General features: G+C 43.2%; 1 protein-coding gene across 3 annotated transcripts in view; it reads left to right on the top strand.

The window, feature by feature from the left end:
• Positions 1–18,665, top strand: part of WNK4 (WNK lysine deficient protein kinase 4) — a 239,614-nt gene that overhangs the window by 138,053 nt on the left and 82,896 nt on the right. For all 3 annotated transcript variants that reach the window (XM_056548981.1, XM_056548982.1, XM_056548983.1), the window contains one exon: positions 526–683. In XM_056548981.1, coding sequence (XP_056404956.1) covers positions 526–683 — 158 coding nt within the window. The remainder of the gene's footprint in view (positions 1–525; positions 684–18,665) is intronic.

Raw genomic sequence — 18,665 nt, 5'->3', positions numbered from 1 at the left:
ACCGTATGTCAAACACATCATCCAGTTTAGTCCGTTTTGTGTCTTATACGGTTTTGTCCGTTTTTTTACCCGTACCCAAAACCGTAGTCTACCTCGTTTTTTTGGTCCGGGTGAAAAACCATATTAAACCTTATACGTTTTTTTTTTTTTAACATGGGAGTCAATGGGAACCGTACAGAACCGTATGTGCGTACGGTTCCATCCGGTTTTCACCATATGGCTTTTGACTTTGCACAGTTTTGTTTCTTGGAATTTCAATCAAACAAGTGAAACTTTATTCAAAATGGAGTGAAAAGTTAAAAACGTATATGTTTTTTTTTTCTTAAAAAACAGATACAACCGGACATCATTTTTCAAACCGTATACGGGTTAAAATTTGTACACACGTTTTGATACAGTTTAGTCAGGTTTTGAGGAATCCATTTTTCATCATGAACCTGATACGGGAACTGTATTGCAAAAACGTGGTGTGAATGCAGCCTTAGAGCGTTGGGATGAATGTGACTTGATGTTTTATATCTGCAGGTACCCCAGAATTTATGGCCCCGGAGATGTATGAAGAGAAGTATGATGAAGCCGTCGATGTCTACGCCTTTGGGATGTGTATGCTGGAGATGGCCACCTCCGAGTACCCCTACTCTGAATGCCAGAATGCTGCTCAAATATACCGCAAGGTGACCTCAGTGAGTATCCACCACCCGGTGCGACTAGACAGTCACACGTAGCTGCGCCAAAATGTGGTTAACAATAAGAATATTTAAAGACCAAATTACAGTTTCTTCTACTATGAATACTTTACAGGACGGTATAACATATATTTCAACAAAGTACACGTTGGGCAAAGCACAGGGTGTTCTTACTTAAATATATCCGTGTATTATACATAAATAGCACAACTGAAAATATGATCAAAGATATCACTGTACGCGGCCACCACCTCCTCGGGACCTATGTGTAGTTTTGGGGGAGAGAATTAATAAACCAACATTAACTACATTGTATTTGGTCGCATACCCCCGCCATCTTGTGCACACCACTTAATGGGGCCTTCACATGTGTCGGGTTTAATCCAACATACAATGCATTCGGAAAGTCTTATGACCCTTCCAGTATTTCACATTTGGTTATGTTGCTCCGTGTGCTTAAAGGGGTACTCCGCCCCTATACATCTTATCCCCTATCTGAAGGATAGGGGATATGATGTCTGATTGCGGGGGGTCCCGCCACTCCCGCTATCTCCGTGCTGCACCCGGCATTCGTTTAGAGTGTTGGGTTCAGCGCCGAAGGCTCGTGACATCACGGCCGTGCCCCACTTGTGACGCTATGACCACGCCTTCTCCCATAGACTTGCATTGAGGGGGCGTGGTCGTGACCTCATGAGCGGGGTGTGGCCATGGCATCATGGTCCTCCGCCCCTGCATCGCCAGTCATCTGGCATGGAGCGAAGTTCGCTCCATGCACCGGATGTCTGGGGGCCGCATCAAAGATCTATTAAATAGGGGATAAGATGTCTAGGGGCGGAGTTCCCCTTTAAATAAAAATAAATAATTCAGGTTTTCCCCCATGATTCTGCACTCAATACCCAATAATGAAAAACTAACATCTTGCAGTGTCATAAGTATTAGGGCCCTTTAGTTAGTGATTCCAGCCTCTATTTTTCTTAGGGATGAGGCCATAAGGTTTACACACCTGGATTCAGGGCCGGCTCTGCCTATAGGCAAAATAGACAGCTGCCTAGAGCGCCCTTATGATGAGGGGCGCTGCTCTGCCTGCCACAAGAAAGTTAGACAACCGGCATCCAAACCACTCACAGCATGAGAAGGAGGTTTGTTACAGTGTGTCACCCTAGTAGTAAGCTAATTATATGAGAAAGGGGGGTTGTTACAGTGTGTCACCACAGTATTAAGGTGGGGCGTGTCAAAGGGCGGGCCAATAGGCAGAGTCAAGGTGGTGGCAAAATTAGCTTTTGCCTAAGATGACAAAAATCCTTGCACCAGCCCTGCCTGGTTTGGGGATTTTCTCCCATTCTTCTCCGCAAATCCTCTCAAGCTATGTCAGGTTGAATGGGAACCATTGGTAAATGCCTTTTTTTTAAGGTTTTTCCAGAGATGTTCCATTGGTATCTGGCTGGGCCTCTCAAGGACATTCCCAGAGTTGTCCCTAAGCTACTCCTGTCTTGGCTGTGTGCTTATTGACCTATTTGAAGGGGAACATTCGGGTCAGTCTGAGGTCAACTCTGAATCAGATTTTCATTAAAAATCTTTTCCCTTCAACCCTGGCCAGTCTCCCTGTCTTCACAGCATGGTGCTGCCTCCACCATGCTTTGAAGGGGTTATCCACCATAAGGTGATTTTAGTACGTATCTACCAGACAGTAATGGACATGGTTAGGAAGGATCTGTGCTTGCCTTGGGGCTAAATGGCTGTTGTCACGTAAGGGCAGGGAAGAGTGAAGCCCTGAACTCACCCGCTCCCACTTGCCCTGCCTACTTGCGTACCCACCCTAGGCGACGGGTCCACAACCACGGTGACAGTCCCTGCCTGAATAAGTGCAGGGAGTAAAACGTCAACAAAATAAAAGCTTACATTACAGATGGAGGTCGGGACACTATGGAATCACACACACTAACAGAAATAGTAACTAAACATGCACACACAATATGTCACAATCCACAAGCCGTGTCAGTACCAAGTGATATTAGAAAAGCCAAATCGCAGAAACAGGCGAGGTGTCAGAGAGCGGAGCCAATGGGTCAAATATGCCAGAAATACAAAATACAGTACAAATGCTAGCTAGGAGTATGAGCTCTTTCGCAGGCAAGGTGTGAGAGCAGACTGCCAGCTTATATAGGAGCCTGAACAGGTGCTCAAATCAAGGTCAGCTGACCAGTCTCAGCAGGCAGCCATAACCACAGCAACAAGAATAAACAAAAGCTCTCAGTGCAGATTAACCCTTCAGGTTCTTACAGTTGTGTCATGAGATTGCCATAACGCTGCGGCTATCTTTTTTGTGAACTGACTATTTCCTATAGGATTTCGTTCTCAAACTACACATCCCCTAGTTCCATGTTTGTAAGTGTGAGGTCACTTTCCTTCCTCCCACACGTCAGCCACCCCACCCATTGAAACACAAACGAGTTGCCTTCCATTCAAAAGACCAGTGTTTTCTAACCACATCTATACATCCATATAGATGTCTTTGTAGAAATGCTGTGTCGGGGTGAAGGTTATTGCTTTGTACAGATGTGAGGCCTGTTAGTATACATTTTAATGCATTTTCTATGTAACGTAAAGGTCAGTGATTCATGTGGGATCAAATACGTTAAAACTGGCAAGTGCGTGACATGTATTACCGCCACGTCAGTGTCTCTATGTGACCATCATTTCCAGGGAGGCATGATTCCTCGGAAACTGTTAATGGAAAATGTTAGTCCGTCATAATGATTTGATAAGAATTTCCGATAAGGGGGGAAAAAGACAGGATTGTTCCCTCCATGGACCTTAGAATAGCAGCTTCATGTCAGTCAGCAAGAGATAACTGAAAAGATGGCCGCTCGCCAGGCTAAAGGAATGGAGACAATAAGGTAGATTTACAGAGATATCATAGCCAGAAGGTCAAATAAAGTAACATTTTAGGATTCAGCTGGTCAGTACCTAAAAATAACCCTAGAGGCATGGCCAGTGGTCTCAAATTGTGGCCCTCCAGAGGTTGCAAAACTTCAACTCCCAGCATGCCCGGACAGCCAACGGCTGTCCGGGCATGCTGGGAGTTGAAGTTTTGCAACCTCTGGAGGGCCACAGTTTGAGACCACTGGATTAACCCCTGAAGGACAAGGCCAACGCTGCATTCTAGGAGTCATAACTTCTTCTTTTTATGTGTTTTGGTGGGGGGGGGGGGGGGTTGTTTTTTGCAGGGTGAGTTACATATTTTTAGCCACCATGTTGGGTTGCATTAGGGAATGCCTGCAGTAAGAAATGATAATATAATAAATATGAAGGCCCCTCTTTTTAAAGGGGTACTCCAGTGAAAACCTTTTTTCTTTTAAATCAACTGGTGGCAGAAAGTTAAACATATTTGTAAATTACTCCTATTAAAAAAAATCTTAATCCTTCCAGTACTTATTAGCTGCTGAATGCTACAGAGGAAATTCCTTTCTTTTTGGAACACTGATGACATCACGAGCACAGTGCTCTCTGCTGACATCTCTGTCCATTTTAGCAACCATGCATAGCAGATGTGTGCTAAGGGCAGCATGGTGGCTCAGTGGTTAGCACTGCTGCCTTTCAGTGCTGGGGACTTGGGTTCAAATCCCACTAAGGACAACAATAAATAAAGTGTTATTATTATTATTATTATAATAATGTCAGCAGAGAGAACTGTGCTCGTGATGTCTTCAGAGAGCATTCCAAAAAGAAAAGAATTTCCTCTGTAGTATTCAGCAGCTAATAAGTACAGGAACAATTAAGATTTTTTAATAGAAGTAATTTACAAATATGTTTAACTTTCTGCCACCAGTTGATTTAAAAGAAAAAAGGTTTTCACCGGAGTCCCCTTTTAAGGACTTATAGGGGTTCTTTTAGTACGTACCTGGCAGACAGTAATGGACATGCTTAGGAAGGATCGGTGCTTGTCTTGGAGATAAATGGCTGTGTTGTGAGATTACCATAATGCTGAGGATATCTTTTTGTGAACTGTTGGAGTTCATTCCCCTAAACTGCAAGTCCCATGATTCACACACATCAGCCACCCTACCCATTGAAACACACTTGTGATCGCTTCAATGCAATAGACCAGTGTTTTCTAACCAGGGTGCCTCCAGCTTGCAAAACTACAATTCCTTGCAGAATGATCTCCCTCCCACCCAGCGGTCGCTCCACCCATTGAAGCACAGACAGGCTCCCTCTGATCGCCTGACTAGCGATGTAATGTCTCGGGCCACACTGCATCCTGAGAAAACCTGAGACGACAGTCATTTCGTATGCTGTTAAAAATAGACATCGGGGCAAAAATCACAGATGAATTGTGAGACCACCATGAAACACAGGTACAGACACGATTTTGTAATTTTTCATTTGCACAGCCCACTGTTCCAAATATCTGTCAAACACCAGTGGGGTGTAAATACTCACTGCACCCCTTATTACATTACGTGAGGGGTGTAGTTTCCAAAATGGGGTCACATGTGGGGGTTCACTGTTCTGGCACCACGGGGGGGGGGGGGGCTTTGTAAACGCACATGGCCCCTGACTTCCATTCCAAAAAATTCACTCTCAAAAAGCTCAATGGCGCTCCTTCTCTTATGAGCATTGTAGTTCGCCAGCAGAGCACTTGACGTCCACACATGGGGTATTTCCACACTCAGAAGAAATGGGGTTACAAATTATGGGGGTCATTTTCTCCTATTAACCCTTGTAAAAATTAAAAATTTGGGCAAAAAACTGCATTTTGGTGAAAACATTTTTTTTTTTCATTTACACATCTGACTTTAACAAAAAGTCGTCAAACACCTGTGAGGTCTTAAGACTCACTGTACCCTTTGTTACGTTCCTTGAGGGGTGTAGTTTCCAAAATAGCATGCCATGTGGGTTGTTTTTTGCTGTGCTGGCACCATAGGGGCTTCCAAAATGCGACATGCCCCCCAAAAACCATTTCAGCAAAATTTGCTTTCCAAAAGCCAAATGTGACTCCTTCTCTTCTGAGCATTGTAGTTCGTCTGCAGAGAATTTTACCTCCTAACATGGGGTATTTCCATACTCAGAAGAGATGGGGTTGCAAATTTTGGGGGGCATTTTCTCCTATTACCTTTTGTAAAAATGGTAAATTTGGGGAAAAAACTGCACTTTAGTGAAATTTTTTTTTTCATTTACACATCCGACTTTAACAAAAAGTCATCAAACACCTGTGGGGTGTTAAGGCTCACTGGACCCCTTGTTACGTGCCTTGAGGGGTGTAGTTTCCAAAATGGTGTGTCATGTGGGGGCTTCCTAAATGTGACATGTCCCCCAAAAACCACTTCATCAAAATTCACTCTCCAAAATCCTATTGTTGCTCCTTCGCTTCTGAGCCCTCTACTGCGCCCGCCGAACACTTGACATACACTCGAGAGAAATTGGGTTACAAATTTTGGGGGACTTTTTCTCCTATTACCCCTGAAGGTTTTTTCTCCTATTACCCATGAAGGTTTTGAATTTTCTCCATCAATTTGCTGCTATTCCTGTGAAACATCTAAAGGGATAACACACTTACTGAATGTCATTTTGAATACTTTGGGGGGGTGCAGTTTTTATAATGGGGTCATTTGTGGGGTATTTCTAATATGAAGGCCCTTCAAATCCACTTCAAACCTGAACTGGTCCCTGAAAAATTCCGATTTTGAAAATTTTGTGGAAAATTGGAAAATTGCTGCTGAATTTTGAAGCCCTCTGATGTCTTCCAAAAGTAAAAACATGTCAACGTTATGATGAAAACATAAAGTAGACATATTGTATATGTGAATCAATATATAATTTATTTGGAATGTCTATTTTCCTTACAAGCAGAGAGCTTTCAAAGTAAAAAAAAAAAAGCTACATTTTTTATTTTTTCATAAAATTTTGAAATTTTTCACCAATGATGCAAGTATCGACGAAAATTTACCACTAACATAAAGTAGAATATGTCACGAAAAAAAACATTTTCGGAATCAGAATGAAAGGTAAAAGCATCCCAGAGTTATTAATGCTTAAAGTGAAAGTGGTCAGATGTGCAAAAAATGGCCGGGTCCTACACTGAAAATTGGCTGGGTCCTTAAAGGGTTAAGGTCTCTGAGTCACTGGTCACCTCCTTGGGTCCTGGCTGATCTGTATAGACTTTGCCAACTTTCTACCCTCAGTAAAGCTACCGTTGTCCCATAACTTGGTGTCGGAGTCTTTATTGACAACCCCCCCCCGTGCCTAGCCCAGGATCCAGCGGTATTCCTTCGGGTGGTTTTAGGCTAAACCACGCCCTGGCATCACGAATACAAGGGGTTAATGCCCTTTGCCCCTAGGGTAACAACATCTGCCCTCATCACACCCCCCATACCAAAACATCACTTATTGTGCCAAATGCCCCATCCCCCACCCCCCCCCCCCACCCCCCACCCCCAACCACCAGGTCTCCGGCTCCTTATTTGTAAGGATTTATGTTTAGCGCATCAAACGTGTTTTCTCACAATCAGGGCCGATGGGGTTGATGGCTGCAGCAGCAGAGCCGCGTGTAATCAGATAATAGTCGGAGCCGCATCTGGCCGGGGGTAGATTCTGCATGAAAAGCGGCTCCGACGATTATCTGATTACACGCGGCTGATTTTATTAACCTTGCATTAATGAATGGATGAGACCCTGCTGGGATCTGATTACACAATATGGAGACCAGATAACAATTGTCTCTCATACACAGACTCTGCATTGTAGAAGAACATGTTATTTGAAGGCAAGGTCCAGTTTATTTAAGGGGGTTCACTGGAAATAGAATATAATATTAAATGAAATGGTTCTATCAGGGAGTAAAAGAAAGTAAAAAAAAAAAGCACATATATATATATATATATATATATATATATATATATATATTACACTAGCAGAGTACTTGGAGTTGCTCGGTCTTCCTATCCAAACCTTGTGGGAGAGGAATAGCAATAATGATGATCTCTTCCTCATATTTCGTCCTCATATCCTGTCCTCATATCCCGTCCTCATGTCCTGTCCTCATATCTCGTCCTCATATCCTGTCCTCATATCCTGTCCTCATATCCCGTCCTCATATCCCGACCTCATATCTAATCCTCATATCCTGTCCTCATATCTATCTTGTCCTTATATCCCGTCCTCATATCCCGTCCTCATATCCTGTCCTTATATCCCGTCCTCATATCCCGTCCTCATATCCTGATCTCATATCCTGTCCTCATATCCCATCCTCATATCTAATCCTCATATCCCATCCTCATATCCTGTCCTAATATCCTGTCCTCATATCTGTCCTCATATCTAATCCTCATATCTCATCCTCATATCCTGTCCTCATATCTGTCCTCATATCCCGTCCTCATATCCTGTCCTCATATCCTGTCCTCATATCCGTCCTCATATCCTGTCCTCATATATAATCCTCATATCTAATCCTTATATCCCATCCTCATATCCTGTCCTCATATCTTGATCTCATATTCCGACCTCATATCCCAACCTCATATTCCGACCTCATATCCCAACCTCATATCCTGTTCTCATATCTTGATCTCATATCCCAACCTCATATTCCGACCTCATATCCCAACCTCATATTCCGACCTCATATCATGTCCTCATATCCCAACCTCATATCCCGTCCTCATATCTTGATCTCATAGCCCAACCTTATATTCCAACCTCACATTCCTTATCCACAGCCCGTCCTAATATCCTGTCCTCATACTCCGTCTTCATGTACCTTTCCCACAGCCCATCCTTATATCCCATCCTCATACCCTGTCTTCAGATCCTATCCTCATATCTCAACCACATATCTCGTCCTCATATCTCGTCCTCATATACCATCCTCATATTCCATCCTCATATCCCAACCTTATATTAAAACATGAGGACCTCATTCCCCATCCTTATATCCTATTTTTATATCTCTTTGTTATATCCCATCCCCTACATGAACTATTTCCTGTACCTGCCTGCCAGAAGTTAAATCATACTTTACCAGCAGAAAAGTCCCGGGCAATTTCTGCAGATGCAGAGGTCCCATAGACTTGCTAGGTCTTCAGCCAACCCCTCCCCCGCATAAGGGGGGGGGGGGGGGGTTAGGGTTAATTTTACTCTACTATATTTTTAGTTGACATATTAGTAACATGTGTACCAAATTTCATTGAAATATCTCCAGCCATTCAGAATGTATGCTGGAATATACATGCATACATTAATGTATACATCTATATATATATATATATATATATATATATATATACAGTGGTCCCTAAACATGGCCCTGACATACGATAGTTTTAACATACGATGGGCTCTCAGAACGCATTGTATGTTGAATACAGCATCGAGTTACAATGCCTGTGGATTTTGGGGGTAGTTAGCTGCAGAGTTAGAAATTGACGAAGCAACACACAGAACAGCAGCTTATAGTAAGTTTTATATCTCAGCTTAATGCTTGATTCACAGTTTACACTCTTTAGTACTGCTCTATAATGTTCTTAATGCAACTTCTGCTCACGAGGGTGTACTATAGAGATAAAGGGAAGCAGACTCACCTTTTGTGTGTGTGCAGTGTATGAGAGACACCTTAGACGCTAGTCTCCACTAACTATGTTGAAAAATACCATATACAAGAGATATAATGGCCAGAGATAGCGCTGCTCCTCATGTACACACACACACAGAAGAGCAGCTTATAGTAAGTTTTATATCTCAGCTTAATGCTTGATTCACAGTTTACACTGCTTAGTACTGCTCTATAATGTTCTCAATGCAACTTCTGCTCCCGAGGGTGTACTATAGAGATAAAGGGAAGCAGACTCACCTTTTGTGTGTGTGCAGTGTATGAGAGACACCTTAGACGCTAGTCTCCACTAACTATGTTGAAAAATACCATATACAAGAGATATAATGGCCAGAGATAGCGCTGCTCCTCATGTACACACACACACAGAAGAGCAGCTTATAGTAAGTTTTATATCTCAGCTTAATGCTTGATTCACAGTTTACACTGCTTAGTACTGCTCTATAATGTTCTCAATGCAACTTCTGCTCCCGAGGGTGTACTATAGAGATATAGGGAAGCGGACTCACCTCTTCTGCGTGTGCAGTGTATGAGAAACACCATAGAGGTTAGTCTCCTCCAACTAGATCAGGGACACCTGAAAGTTAAAGATGAGGCCTACAGAAGGGAAAACTGATGAAAAATAACATATACAAGTAATATAATGGCCAGAAACAGCGCTGCTCCTCATGTACACACACAGGGCAGCAGCTTATAGTAAGTGTTATATCTCAGATCAATGCTTGATTCACAGTTTACACTGCTTAGTACTGCTCTATAATGTTCTCAATGCAACTTCTGCTCCCGAGGGTGTACTATAGAGGTATAGGGAAGCAGACTCACCTCTTCTGTGTGTGCAGAGTATGAGAGACACCATAGAGGCTGGTTTCCAGAGGAAATTGTTTTCTTTTTGAAACACAGTGCTCTTTGCTGACATCACGAGCACATTGCTCTCTGCTGACATCTCTGTCCATTTTAGGAAATGTCCAGAGCAGCATATGTTTGCTATGGGGATTTTCTCCTACTCCAGACAGTTCCTAAAATGGACAGAGGTGTCAGCAGAGAGCACTGTGCTCGTGATGTCAGCAGAGAGCACTGTGTACCAATAAGAAAAGAATTTCCTCTGTAGTATTCAGCAGCTAATAAGTACTGGAAGGATTAAGATTTTTTTAATAGAAGTAATTTACAAATCTGTTTAACTTTCTGGCACCAGTTGTTTAAAAAAAAAATAAGAAAAAAAAAAAGAGTTTTCTACCGAAGTACCCCTTTAAACAAAGATTATGTCTTTATATTCAAGAACTTTTGAGGTATCATGGTCTCCAACACATGTTGGGTAACAAAACCATCCCAATGCCCATTGTGGTTGTACTTGTGTTGACCTTGAATGACCTACATATACATTCCATACTGCTCCCTCACTCTTTCCACTGTGCAAATGGCTCTGTAGTTCTGATATCCCATTCACGAAGCGGTAAACTGCAAAAGGCAGAGATATCACGAGTACATGGCTCTCTGCTGACATCTCTGTCCATTTTAGGAACTGTCCAGAGTAGGAGAAAATCCCCATAGCAAACATATGCTGCTCTGGACAGTTCCTAAAATGGACAGAGATGTCAGCAGAGAGCACTGTGCTCGTGATGTCAGCAGAGAGCACTGTGTTCCAAAAAGAAAATAGTTTCCTCTGTAGTATTCAGCAGCTAATAAGTACTGGAAGGATTAAGATTTTTTTAATAGAAGTAATTTACTAATATTTTTTAACTTTCTGGCACCAGTTGATTAAAAAAAATAAAAAAATAAAAAATTAAGGTTTTCCACCGGAGTACTACTTTAAGGGGGTACTCCGTTGCTAGACATCTTATCCCCTATCCAAAGGATAGGGGATAAGATGTCTGATCGCGGGGGCTGGGCCCCCGCGATCAGACATCTTATCCCCTATCCTTTGCACAGGGGATAAGATGTCTAGCAACGGAGTACCCCTTTAATCATCAACATTGCAATATTTGTATTATAGTATCTTAATTTAGTTGCTTGTTCTTCAGATAATTTTCCATGCCTGGCATGGAAGGGGTTTCTGTGGCAAACACCAAGTACTTGTACTCCGAATCCTTTCCAAAACAAACTAGCCCTCAGGCGCGGCTGTAATTACTTATTAATGGAATGGAAACTTCAAGCCTATATATTTTGATGCAATCAGCCTAATAGCCTGCAGTACGGTGAAAGTGCGGATGTGCGTGTCCGCCCGATACCGCACAGAGAGCAGCGAAGACCGGTCTAATGCTGATTGCTCCCGAAATTGGCACCGGCACAGAAAGTGCTCTGTAGTACCGTCTAATGCTGCCGGTAATTGTGACTCCGAAGAGTATGGGGATAGCGGTATTGGACGGCGCGCTTGTCTTATGCCGTAACGAGGGGTCATTGAAACCCAGGGGAAAAAGAAAAAACTTTGGGAGATTTCTGAGTCTTTAGATAATCTTTTAATCTTCTCCTACTGGCAGAGATTTAATCGCTAATAAGGAGACAAAAGAAGAAATTATGGCAGCTTCATCTGATACATTCATTACCCCTGACAATGGCCTACGAATCCGTTAGGGGAACCGGATTTTCTTATGTTTTTCTATAGATTTAGATTTGTTTTAAAATGTTTTAAAATATACCGTATATATATATATATATATATATCTATCTATCTATCTATATATATATATATATATATATATATATATATATTATTATTATTATTATATATATATATTTTTTTTTTTTATATATATATATGTCCTCTTCCCTTCTGGCTTGGCATTAAAGGGGTACTCCATCCCTAGACATCTTATCCTCTATCCAAAGTATAGGGAATAAGATGTCTGATCATGGGTGTCCCGCCGCTGGGACCTCCCGCGAACTCCATGCACTGTTTAGAATGCCGGGTGCTGCACAGAGATTGGGGGGTCCCAGCGGCAGGACCCCCGCGATCAGATATGTTATTCCCTATTCTTTGGATAGGATTATACCCCTTTAAATCCCGATCAGTTTATTGAGACTCCGTAACTGGAGCTAAAGCTGATGTCTTGAGAATTCTACGTGTGAAGGTAGTGAGATGAGCTTCTTTGCATATTCCTTTTCCCAGAATGCCACTGGAGTGCTAATAATGAAGAGAAGACAGGAGCGTGGAAGCTGGAATCGCGCTGCTGAAGAAAAATAGGTTCTTGGAAGCTGCAACGCGTTTCTGTGTATTAATGACCCTTTCATCGGGTGCCTGATGAAAGGGTCGTTAATACCCAGAAACGCGTTGTGTGAATATATGTTTAATAAAAGAAAACCCTTGAGTTTCATACCTATGCAGCTTCTAAGAACCTATTTTCTTCAGCAGCGCGATTCCAGCTTCCACGTTCCTGCCTTCTCTCCATTGTTATGCAACAAACTGATGTCCTCAGCGTGGGAAGCCGCATCAGCTGATCTTCATCCATGATATGCGTTTGTAAGTGTTGTGCCTGGAATCTGCACAACCTTTCCAGGTGAGTGCGTTACTCACTCACGCTTGCTATATCTCCCTGATTCGGTGACCCCACACAAGGAAGCGCTTTTTGTGTTTTCTTTTGTGTGGAGTGCTAATGGCCTTTTAATCTCAACACACCAGAAATGGTGTGTTATCCTAAATATACCCTAAATATACATTGGTCCCTCAAGTTACAATATTAATTGTTTCCAGGACGACCATTGTATGTTGAAACCATTGTATGTTGAGACCAGAACTCTATGGAAACCTGGTAATTGGTTCTAAAGGCACCAAAATGTCATCCAAAAATAGTAAAAAGTGAGAATTAAAGAAAAATAAGTAGATAACTAATATAGATAAAGCAAATCCTTATATATACAAGTAATAAAGATCTGCTGTGAGCTATAAATCACTGTCTATGTCAGTGTTTCCCAAGCAGGGAGCCTCCAGCTGTTGCAAAACTACAACTCCCAGCATGCCCGGACAGCCAAAGGCTGTCCGGGCATGCTGGGAGTTGTAGTTTTGCAATAGCTGGGGGCTCCCAGCTTGGGAAAAACTGGTCTATATAGGGGACAGGAGCATCTTCGGGGTCCTGTACAGTACACGCAATGTCCTAAAAAATTAAAATGGAGCCGCCCTCACCTGGTGTCCAAAGGAGCAGCTAACCCTGGTACAGGTAAAGTGTACAGAACATATAATACCTCCCTGTACTGTAGGGGGCGCTACCAGACAGCCAGTCAGTGCATATGCTTCAGTAATACAGGTAAAGAGTACGGAACATGTAATACCTCCCTGTACTGTAGGGGGCGCTACCAGACAGCCAGTCAGTGCATACACTTCAGTAATACAGGTAAAGAGTACAGAACATGTAATACCTCCCTGTACTGTAGGGGGCGCTACCAGACACCAGTCAGTGCATACACTTCAGTAATACAGGTAAAGAGTACAGAACATGTAATACCTCCCTGTACTGTAGGGGGCGCTACCAGATACCAGTCAGTGCATACGCTTCAGTAATACAGGTAAAGAGTACAGAACATGTAATACCTCCCTGTACTGTAGGGGGCGCTACCAGACAGCCAGTCAGTGCATATGCTTCAGTAATACAGGTAAAGAGTTCAGAACATGTAATACCTCCCTGTACTGTAGGGGGCGCTACCAGACACCAGTCAGTGCATATGCTTCAGTAATACAGGGGTTTTACCAGTAAATTGCCCATTCTGATTGGTCAGTTCTTCCAGCCGTTGACACGTTTCACAGATCTGGACTGTCTGTACATTGTATGTTGAGTCTGGTTTCAACTTACAATGGTCCAGAAAAGACCATTGTATGTTGAAACTATTGTATGTTGAGGCCATTGTAAGTTGAGGGATCACTGTATATATATATATATATATATATATATATATATATACACATATGCTGACACCTCTGTCTGTATCAGAAACTGTCCAGAGCAGGAGAGGTTTGCTATGGGGATTTTTTCTACTCTGGACAGTTCCTGACATGGACAGAGGTGTCAGCAGAGAGCGTTGTGATCAGACTGGAAAGAATAACACAACTTCCTCTGGAGCATACAGCAGCTGATAAGTATTGGAAGAATTAAGATTTTTAAATAGAAGTAATTTACAAATCTGTATAACTTTCTGGCACCAGTTGATTTAGGAGTACCCCTTTAAGCCATGCTACGTTTATTTCTAACTCCGAGAACAATAAGAGAACCTGCAAATTACACTTGAAGACAGATGTGGTCGTTTGATGTCTGAACATTGCGGCCCTGCCAGCGCCATTTCATTTCACAGTTTTTGCTTTTCACACTAATTTCGGAGCCGCAGCTCCACAGCTCGAAGAAGAGATGTGAAGTATTATCGCACCACGAAATGGAATCTTCCCGGGACCCTCGTCTTTAGCCTTCGCCGTGTCATTATAGTTACCGGTAACTGGCAAGACGTGGGCCTTTCAAGCGGCAGGGAGCCTTGAGCAGCGGCGCAGGAATCACGTTCGGAATGCTGTGTTTACAAGAAAAGGGTCCGACGAGGCTTGGAAAGTTCAGCGCAGGAAAGCAGGTTTTTTCGATGATAAACATTTATAAATAGACCATAAATGAACAGGGACAGAGAGGGTGTTCAATGAGTCCCCCCCGGAGATCCGCACACCTGGATGCAAACAACACTCTCTATAGCTTGCTGCTGTGGTCGGTTGCAGGTTTTGCAATTTCCAACCACATATATTTCAGGATTTTTATTATTTTTTATTTTTTGCAGAACCCATAAAAAAATATAAGCAATTTATCACGTATTAGCAAGAAATGGAAAGAAAGTTGGAACCCAGTCAAACGTAGAACTTACATACTAGGGCCTATTTTGCTGAACTGACCAAAAAGATGGGATTCAGCAGCTTTGTAAACCCATATGTGATTTTACATGATCGACCCCTAGAACGCCCTTGCGGTGGCCCAGTACGGGAGTTGTTATCCAGTACCCTTGCTGCCCTGTCAGGCAGCGTCCCTGCAGTGTCCCCCGGGCCCCCTGCATCTGTACTCCTATAATTGTATATTATCCCCTATGTTATGTATATAAGAATGTTGTATTATTTAAGAAAGGTGAACATGTGATCACCAGTTATCATGTGATTGTTACCCAGGAGGTATCAGTGACCAGGTGACTTAAGGGTGACCAATGGGACCCCACCAGAGTCTCCCCCATAAAAGCCCTGGGAGGAGTCTCTTCTCTCAGTTCCTGAGTCTTTGCTGAGGTGCAGTCGATCCTAAGAGTCCGAAGTCATAGGAGCCTCAAGTCAAGTCTGCAGCCACAAGATACAAGTCTAAGTAAGATAAAGTGACAGCTTAGTCAGTCTCCAGTCAAGTCAGTCACTGTCATCTATTGTCAAGTCAACGTGGCCTGCACTAAATTGTCCAAAACCACTGCAAGTCCCAGCAAGCCCTTAAGGTCTCTGAAGTCACTGGTCACCTCCATGGGGCCCTGGCTACATCTGTCACTCAGTACCGTTGTCCGTAACTTGGCGTCGGAGTCATTATTGCCCCCGTGCCTAGCCCAGGATCCAGCGGTATAATTTTGGGTGGTATTGAAGATAAACCACTCCCTGGCATCATGAATACAAGGGGTTAATGCCATCTGCCCCTTGGGTAATTCCATCTGCCCTGTATCACACCCCCATACCACATCCTTGTGCATCGGATTAAGAAAATTAACATTTAAGGGGCCGTATGAGAATCTTAAATGTAGGGATGCCTCGATACCGATACTGGACATTAGCAGTAATTGGAGCGGAGACTGACCTTTGTTGTGGCGCAGGAGGAGTGATGTCACTCCGCCTGCACCAGAGAGGGGGGTGAAGGATGCAGGCAGGGCTGGTTCTGCCTATAGGCAAAACAGACAGCCGCCTAGAGCGCCCTCTTAATGGGGGCTCTGCTGTGCCTGCTGCAAAAAAGTTAATAGCCAGCCAGCATTCTTCAGCCTGCCGGAAAAGAGCAGTGCCACCTCCGAGGTCAGACAGGCAGGTCAGGTCCATCCAGCATCCTGACATCGTGCGCTCCTCCATACATCCGCCCTATGAGGAGGGGGTTTGTTACAGTGTGTCACCCCAGTAGTAAGGTGGGGAGTGTCAAGGGGTGGAGCCAATGGGCGGGTCAAGTGGTGACAAAATTCGCTTTCGCCTAGGGTGGCAAAAATCCTTGCACCAGCCCTCGATGCAGGGGGTGAGTATGAGGTTTTTTTTGCTTTAGAATGGGGGTACCTTCTTCCTGTCAGGCTGGGTTCACACCATGTTTTTTGCAATACAGTTCCCGTATATGTTTTCAATTTAAAAAACGTACAGAACTGTATTGAAATCCGTATGCATTGACTCTCCATTAAAAACCATATGCCAAACAATGCATCTGGTTCCATCCGGTTTGCACTATACGGTTTTTGACACCAAAAGTTTTTTTCCTTGGAATTTCAATCAAACAAGTGAAACTTTTTTCATAATGGAGTGAAAAGTTAAAAACGTATACCTTTTTTCTTAAAAACGGATACTACATAATTTTTTCAAACCGTTTGCGGGTTAAAGTTTGTACACATGTTTTGATACAGTTTAGGAATCCGTTTTTCATCAAAAACCTGATACGGGAACTGTATTGCAAAAACGTGGTGTGAACCCGGCCTCACCCAGTTTTTCCAGTCTCCTATACAGACTTAAGGGGAGATTTATCAAAACCTGCGCAAAGGAAAAGTTGCCCAGTTGCCCATAGCAACCAATCAGATCGCTATTTAATTTTGCAGAGGCCTTGCTAAAAATGAAAGAAGAAATCTGATTGGTTGCTATGGGCAACTTTTCCTCTGGACAGGTCTTCATAAATCTCCCCCTGTATGTCAGGAGCCTGTGACTGCCTAGGTGGGTCCCATCGATCGGACCCTCACTGATCAGCATGTGACTTTGTAACTATAGATAGTGAATAACATGCTGAGATGGTAATACCCCTTTTAAAACTGAAAATGTACTGTGTACTGCCTGTCACTCAGCTTTCCCAGCCTCCTGTAGAGACAATGTGGGAGATTCATCAAAACCTGTGCAGAGGAAAAGTTGACCAGTTGCCCATAGCAACCAATCAGATTGCTACTTTCATTTTTGAAAAGGCCTATAAAAAATGAAAGAAGCGATCTGATTGGTTGCTATGGGCAACTGGGCGACTTTTCCTCAGCACAAGTTTTGATGAATCTCCCCCTATATGTCAGGAGACTGGGAAGGCTGAGTGACAGGCAGAACACAGTGCCCTGTGGGGAGTCAAAAAGTTTAAATAAAAAAAAAAAAGTTTTTGTTCCTAAGAGTCACTGCGCTGGACAATCAGTTTCTTTTTACATTCAAGCATTGGCGGTGTCCATGCCCGTCCAAGCAGCAGTAAGGCACGAAAACTCTGATATGTTGGGAAAATGACCAGAACATAGGGGGAGACTTATCAAAACCTGCGTAGGGGGAAACGTTGACCAGCTGCCCATGGCAACCAATCAGATTGCGTCTTTCATTTTTAAGTGGGCCCCTGAGAAAATAAAGAAGCAATCTAATTGGTTGCTATGGGCAACTGATCCACTTTCCCTCTGCCCAGGTTTTGATAAATCTCCCCAGTAGTCACTAGCTCGGGCCCGTGCCTGTCCGAGGATGGACTCGGCATGTTGTTTTGACCTTTTTCCGACGTATCCGTGCCTGGAAGGCACAAATCACGGTGTGAACCTAGCCAAAGAAAGTCTCTAGCTGTATATTGATTGGGGCTATAGGACTGCAGTAAATGGAAGCTGCCAGATGTTCCCATGATGATAACCTTCTTATGAGTGGCCAGAAGGACCCAGGTTACCCTAAGGGTATGTTCACATTGGAAAGTTACCTGCGAGTTCCCTCTGGAGGCTTTGAGTTTCCCGCAGAAGATTACATTGACCTCAATGGGGTCTGCTGTGGACTTTCCGCTGCTGAAATTCTGCTGTGAGAAACTCGCCGGGTGAAACTCGCAGGTAACACATGTGAATTTACCCTAAGTGCGAGTCCCCCGGTTAGGCCCAATTACATAGGAAACCAGTCATCAGTAGCTTCCAGTATTTTGCATTGTTTCCAGGGTTCATGTTTTAGGTTGTGGTGTCCCAGGGGTTAATACAGCGCTGCTAGTGCCTTCCATGTGAACAGCGCATGCCATAAGGGAAGAAACATGGGATGTTCGCGGCTAAAAGATTATAAGAACTGCCTGCTATATATATATGTAATTACTATAACCATTAATCACAATGGATTGCCAGGCTCCAAAATATATTAAGTCTCTAATGAATAGATGATTAGGATTATTACATTTCGTTCTCAATAATCACCTCAATAAGCTCAGTAAAATATGACTCCGAGAAGTGCAGAA

This window comes from Hyla sarda, chromosome 12, assembly GCF_029499605.1.
Source record: "Hyla sarda isolate aHylSar1 chromosome 12, aHylSar1.hap1, whole genome shotgun sequence".
Taxonomy (NCBI): Eukaryota; Metazoa; Chordata; class Amphibia; order Anura; family Hylidae; genus Hyla; species Hyla sarda.
This window is presented reverse-complemented; position numbering and strand designations above follow the sequence as displayed.